Genomic DNA, 6,597 nt, shown 5'->3' on the forward strand with positions numbered 1-6,597 from the left:
AGATTTAGACGCTAAAAGAATGAACAATCTAAAGTTATCGGTTAATCAGGAAGTTACTTGGATGTGCCTTGTTAAGATTTAGAACTTTTAAAGAATGAACAAATATAAAGTTAGTGTCTAAGCAAGAAGTTACGTGGGGAACATATTACATATTTAGATGTTTCTTTAGAAGTACAAGAATCGAATGAAACACAGATAAGAATGTTTTAAAGCAATCTGACTAACATGTTAGTTAACTATCATTAGTAATTTTATAGAACCTATAATTTGTTCTGTAATTAAACTAACATATATACGTAATTAATTAGGTATTTCAAAACTTCTTAAATAACAGAACGAATCACTTGTTCTGACTTCATCTCTTATTCATATAAATATAAGTAACAAATGGTTTACTCCGATAAAACATTCCTTTCTGTTAAATGTTATTTTTCGGAATAAACAAACACATATATGTAATTAATAGGTTATGTCTGTAACTAATACATTAACTATATTAGTTTATCGTTGTTGATAACAAAAAGGGCAAATTTAATAGAATTAAAGGGATAATAATAATGATCCGAAACGAAGTAAGTTCAATATAAAGGACAATAGAGAGTACTAACAAATATGGAATAGAACATGGGAAATATTATATGAAAAGAACATAGTACATACTAAAACAAAACAAGGGGAGAACTACGGGACACCAGCGAGAATGATAGCAGAGACAAGTTTTTTGGTTTCAGCTTCGATGAATTCGGGAAGAAATTCAGCACAATCATCCATACCACCGGCAGCATGCGCATGAATGAGAAAGATAGTCATCAAGCCGGCATCAACATGAGAGGTAACCTGCGGGATGCAAAGAGACCTTTCAACTGAAAATGGAGTAGGTAAGAGCTGGCTCATTATTGGATTAGATGCCGCCTGTCTGAAGAGAATAGGAAGCATTTTGGAGAGAGGCTCGATATCCGCCTTGATGCTAGCATCCGTACGCAAATGAACATTAGAATCGAGAACAGTAATCTTGGCGCAATTAAGATCAACAAATAAGGCAACCCAATGTTTTTTGTCAAAGTTGAATGGCAGATAAAGGTAGTCAACTTCAGTAAACAGCTCAGCACGGTCCAGCTCCCCAACACCAGAAACAGCATCAACCAAGGCTGTAGGAAACTAGAAATCTTGAGGAACAGGGGCTTTGGTGAACTTCGGATATAGGCGGCACAATTGAGAGATAAACTTGGTATCAAGCACATCAACACAAAGTTTTCCGCAATCCACCTCGTGTGTACGGAGAATGTGCTTGCTGAATTTTAACAGGGCGTCCATGACCTACAATAAAGGAATCCATTAAAATGATTATCGGATAACTACTCAAGTTAACCCGTAACTCAAGGACATCCTTGCTGCTAATAGAAACATCGGGGCCTAAAGAAATAGAGCTACAAAATCGGTACCAAATTATTAACAAATAAAGAAATTATCTATCTAACATAACAAATGCCAGTAAGAAAAAAAAAGATAAGAAAAACCTTATCGCTTTTAGTTTTTTCAAGGAACCGTTAAAACGCTCTTCAGGATCTAAACATCCACTAGTATTGGCGATGGGAGAAGGGTGTCCTACCAAAAGCTTCGTTTTCTTATCAAACTGAAACCGACCATCTAACTTGGTAGATCTCGTTCTAAGCCTTTTACTCCTTCCTCCATTGTTACCAACAACACTAGTCTGAGATGGAACATCTCCCTGCATAAGATAACAAAATGAAACTGCCATTTTGAAAATAATGCATGATTGGAAATGCAATAAAAGGAACAAACCTTCTCTGGGACCAAAACTTTGTTTGACTCACAAACAGAAATTGGGGCAACCACAAGAACAGGGGGATCCTGAAAAGCAAAAAGGAATCAAAATGCTAATGATGTAACCCTACTAAAGATAATGACTAAGAAATAGAAAATGAGGAAGAGATTTTTCAAACCTGAAGAGGGTCAATTGCCATCTCTGGAGCAGTTTCATTTCGGATACCCTATTAACCGATAACTGATAGATTAGAAAAAAATGACTTTTAAAAATGGGGTATATATGTCATTAGGAAAAAAGGGGACATTTAACCTGAGTAGGTTCACAATCCTTGGGTGCAATATATTTACTCCCTCCCACCTGCAGCAGATAACAAAAATATTAGTTAAATAATATTCACAAACTCCAGGACAGGATATAGTTGAATATTTAGACAGACCTCATAATGACATCCTATTAACCGATAAATAATTGATTAGTAAACTAAAAATATGTTTATGTAATAGATAATTATATAACAAGGTAAGAATAGTTAGAGGATTTTTAACAGACCTCTTCATCTCCTTCATTATCGCCTTCAGTTTGAGAATCCTATTAACAGATAATTAATTGATTAGTTTCCTAATAAAAGGTTAACTGGGTAAGATATGAGAGTCGAAAATGAGAGAGACATTATACCTCAATAGATTCCCTGTCTTTTAGAAGAGCATCTCCACTTGATTGTTTCTATACCCGATAAGAATAAAGTTATGAAATAAGTAATTATGTAACAATAGAAAATACTTACAGAGATTTTCAACAAACCTCTTCATCCCCTTTAGCTTCGGTTTGCGAGTCCCATTGACAGATAACTAATTGATTCGTTAACTAATCTAATGATTAATGGGTAAGATGTGAGAGTCGAAAAATAGTCATTATACCTGAATAAGTTCCCTGTCTTTTGGGAAGCATCTAAACATTGTAATTCCTATAACCGATAACAATAAGGTTATGTGCTAAATAATAATATAGCATGGTCAAATAGTAAGAGATTTTTATTACAGACCTCCTCCCCTTTATCTTCAATTAGGGAATCCTATTGATAGATAACTAGTTGGTTAGAAAACTAATAAAAGGTTTACTAGATAAGGTATGATATTTCATTTCTTAATAAAAGGATATTGTACCTGAATAGGTTTCCCGTGTTTTGGGGAAGCATCTCGACTTGATAATTCCTGTAACAGATAACATCAAAGTTATGTGCAAAATAATTTTATAACATGGTAAAATAGTTATGGATATTTATTACAGACCTCGTCACCTATAGCTTCAATTTGGGAATCCTATTGACAGATAACTAGTTGATTAGTAAATTAACTAAAGGATTGAGGGATAAGATATGATATGTCGTTTTAAAAAAGCAGGGATATTGTACCTGAATAAGTTCACTATCCTTGGGGGCAATATCTTCAATTGCTAACTCCTGTCCAGATAACAATAAAGTTATGGTTTTTGTAATCATATTACCTCCGAAAGAAGATTGGGGAATATTTTTAAAGACCTCTTCATCATCTCCTTCAGTGTGTGCTGCTTCCTTATCGGCAACATCTCCCATTTCCGTGTCCTGTAACAGGTAATTATTAGGTTATGAAAATATTATTAAAGTTACCTAGTAAACTTACTAGAGTGGAAAATTCGAAAACATCTTCATCGACTCTAGAAGAGTCGGAATTGACGCTAACACCGGACTAACAATGAAACCCAGCAACAATAAAAGTAAGAGAACTAAGCAATAATGATTAAAAAAAATTGAAAATTCTTCAAACCTCAGAAGAAACAACAGTGGCAGACTGACTGTCGACCTCCTGGATTGCCTGAAAGAAATATATAAATTAACTCGAATGACCTCACAACGTTAACAATAACATCTCAATGTTAACGGCTAACCTGTTGGTTTCCGACTGATGCGGTAATCTCTTCCAGTGCCTAAACCAAAGGAAAAAAATATAACGAAATTATGGTCACAATTTGAGTACTAACAACTAATAAATTGCCAAAAAATTTAAAACAAAAACAAAAAATAATATATAAAAAAAAAAATTTAAACGTTAACGTCTAACCCGCACATTATCCACCGGATCTCCGATCTCATGATCACCCTGCAACAGATAGGTATATGTTATAAAACATTATATCTAATATATATTGGCATTATATCCAGAAAAAATATAAATTACATACGGTAACAATAATATTAGAGACGTGAAGATGGCTATATTAAAAGACACTAACCTCCAAGTTATCATCATTGTTGTTTACCGCGGTATTACCATTGTTACCATCTTTGGTGGACACTTTGCTACCTTCCTTTAATGACTGCAGGGAGAATAATTTCGATAATAGTTAGGGGATAACATAGAAATTAACATTTTCGAATGATATAGGAAAACTACTAACCGGATTAGAAAATAAAATGTAAAGTCAGATCATATATAGGCAACATGGTAGGACAAATACGTTATTAGAGATACGAGGCAAAACAGATAACAATTAATTTAGCTACTAACCTGACAATTAACCAAACCGTTTTCTTCAACATCAACATGACTCGCTAGACCATCCGCTGACCTTGACCCACTGCAATCGCCAGATAAAAAGCGGTTATAATAAGAAGCTATCCCTTCAACAGAATTGTTGAGTCCCAATCCCTCGTCGGGCACTTGGGGGACGCGATGGGCAGCTTTGCCAATGCGAGAAGAACGACGACTCGGCGGATGGAAGGGAAAGAGAGTGTCAAAATCATCGTCTCCATCGGAAATGTGGAGAGGATTAGACTGGGGAACAGGAACCTTTTTTCCTTTCCTCTTCTCCACAGAAACTTCTTTACCATTCTCAGCAGGAACATCTTCCCCATTCTCCGCAGAAATCAAAGTATTTGCAATAAACCAATCAGAAACACCTTTAATGATCTTTTTGTACTGCGCATTCAATTTAGCATCTAACATCCGAGATAACGCGTTCATATCAACCAAACCAACAAATTCTTCCTCATTATGCACAGATTGTTGAGTCCTTCGAATCCCGGTTGGATTTTTTTGGATTCTGCCCTGCTTTGAAGATTTCCTGACACGACCACCTTTCAAACTTGCAGTTCTTTTTTGTTTTTTGGGGGCTACAACAACTTCAGATGGGATGCACCCACCAGGAAACATATCATTATTGAACTTGAATCCTTCCTCCACCAACTTTACCAAAGTGTCTACCTGCGGATCTACTTCGTCATCTGACCACGAAACATCTTCTGCAGGATCAAGAAGAACTCCGGGATGGATGATAGGATCAACGTGAGTCTGAAAAGTAAACAAAATCCTTAAACAATTATGAAGGGAAAACCGCAGTTAACAGATAAAACGATAAAATTATTTGAGTATCAGGTAAGAAAGAATTTATCAGGTATTAAAACGATTATCACCTGGCACTTCGTGTCTAAAACTTGGCGTCCCACGGGACTACCTGGCGAGGAGTCAGTTCAATAGTATCTTTATCAGACTCAGACCCGACTGTCTCCTCTGACATAGGACCTTCTTGAATAGCAGGAGCGGCTTGAAGAACAACAAGATGTAGGGCGTATAATAGGCCTTGCACAGCGACAGAAGTAGTTGCAAGCTTTTCAAGTTCTCTTTCTTTAATCGAATTCATCATCATCTCAAAAGTCAATCGACCCCACAGATAAGTGAGAAAAGAAGTCAGGTTTTCCGACATCTCAGCGTGCTCTTTAATAATTTTGGGATGATGGGATGTTGGCAGGAGATATCCATCAACAAGCGCAAGAACAGCATAACGAATACACAATGACGGATCATCAGTAACACGTTCCACAGTAACATCGGACTCCAGCCCAAATAATGTGCTATAAAACGGAATCTCTTTGCCAGCAGTCCCCTTCCTTTTTTTCTTCGGAACATCAGGATATCGCCCACAAGCAAGTCCGGTTACTAGATGAAACTCACGAAGAGAAAATCGAACTGGGGTACCAGCATAAACAACCCAGATCTCGTTGGTAATGGCTATGTCCAACTGGCGACCAAGCAGATAAAGACCGAAACTGGCCGACCAAGCTGGTTTGTTTGGGAAATCCAACAACCCGCCGAGTGGAGAATCTCGGATGAGATTGATTTCAGTAGCATCAAGCGAGTCGATAATACCATTAAGAATTTTCATCTTATTATACACATTAACCCTCTCCCCAAGCGGTTCTTCACCAGCGGCGATTAGACGGTGCGGGAGGTCAAGGTCCTCCATCTACAAAACCCAGAAAATTTTAGAATTTGATAAGAAAAAAATATGGAAGGGTCCATAAGAAATGAACAAAATCTCATTTTAATGAGATACTTACTTGGACGAATTAATCGAAAATGAAGCGCTTCAATCGGAAAATCGATTTGACTATCGGAGAGAAAAAAAAGTAAACCGCATAGAGAACAGAGGGAACGAACACTAAGAATACTAAGAGGCAAAAAAATGCAGTAGAAATAGACACACACAAACGCAACTCTTCGAACAATTTGAACCGTTCTCATGATTATTAATGCAACTGTTCCCAAAAGAAATCTCGGAAATCACATTTTTTCAAGAGATATGATATCTCTCTATTCTGACACACGCCTACTCGTTCCTCATGTCTCTCTCTTACAATCTGATAGGCGGGTAGGGGTTAACAGGTCATTATTTTGCTACAGAACCTTCCCAAACAGTGTAAAATTGTGTCAGTTAAATACGGAGTCGTCTATGGTCATCGATTGTAGATTCCCTTGAAAAAAAAAAACAAAAGT

General features: G+C 36.6%; 1 protein-coding gene across 3 annotated transcripts; it reads right to left on the reverse strand.

Moving 5' to 3' along the window:
* Positions 1-1,508: 1,508 nt before the first annotated feature.
* Positions 1,509-5,193, reverse strand: LOC110230941. Of its 3 annotated transcripts, none has more exons than XR_002333997.1 (11): positions 3,592-3,671; positions 3,327-3,389; positions 3,201-3,248; positions 3,079-3,108; positions 2,953-3,000; positions 2,465-2,861; positions 2,339-2,377; positions 2,099-2,146; positions 1,965-2,012; positions 1,804-1,872; positions 1,509-1,729 (listed from the first exon to the last, which is right to left on the reverse strand). XR_002333997.1 is itself a non-coding variant. In XM_021035293.1 (8 exons), the coding sequence occupies exons 1-4, from the start codon at positions 4,975-4,977 to the stop codon at positions 3,701-3,703; spliced, it is 819 nt and encodes a 272-aa protein (XP_020890952.1). In that variant the 5' UTR covers positions 4,978-5,193; the 3' UTR covers positions 2,873-3,000; positions 3,079-3,108; positions 3,201-3,248; positions 3,327-3,389; positions 3,592-3,700. The 3 variants fall into 3 exon arrangements, 1 of the variants encoding a protein (XP_020890952.1); XR_002333998.1 differs by having other exon boundaries at positions 1,680-1,711; XM_021035293.1 differs by lacking the exons at positions 1,509-1,729; positions 1,804-1,872; positions 1,965-2,012; ... (1 more) ...; positions 2,339-2,377; positions 2,465-2,861 and adding exons at positions 3,886-3,924; positions 4,058-4,141; positions 4,333-5,193 and having other exon boundaries at positions 2,873-3,000; positions 3,592-3,751.
* Between the last annotated feature and the right edge of the window lie 1,404 nt (positions 5,194-6,597).

The sequence above is a fragment of the Arabidopsis lyrata genome (assembly GCF_000004255.2).
Source record: "Arabidopsis lyrata subsp. lyrata unplaced genomic scaffold ARALYscaffold_2, whole genome shotgun sequence".
NCBI lineage: Eukaryota > Viridiplantae > Streptophyta > Magnoliopsida > Brassicales > Brassicaceae > Arabidopsis > Arabidopsis lyrata.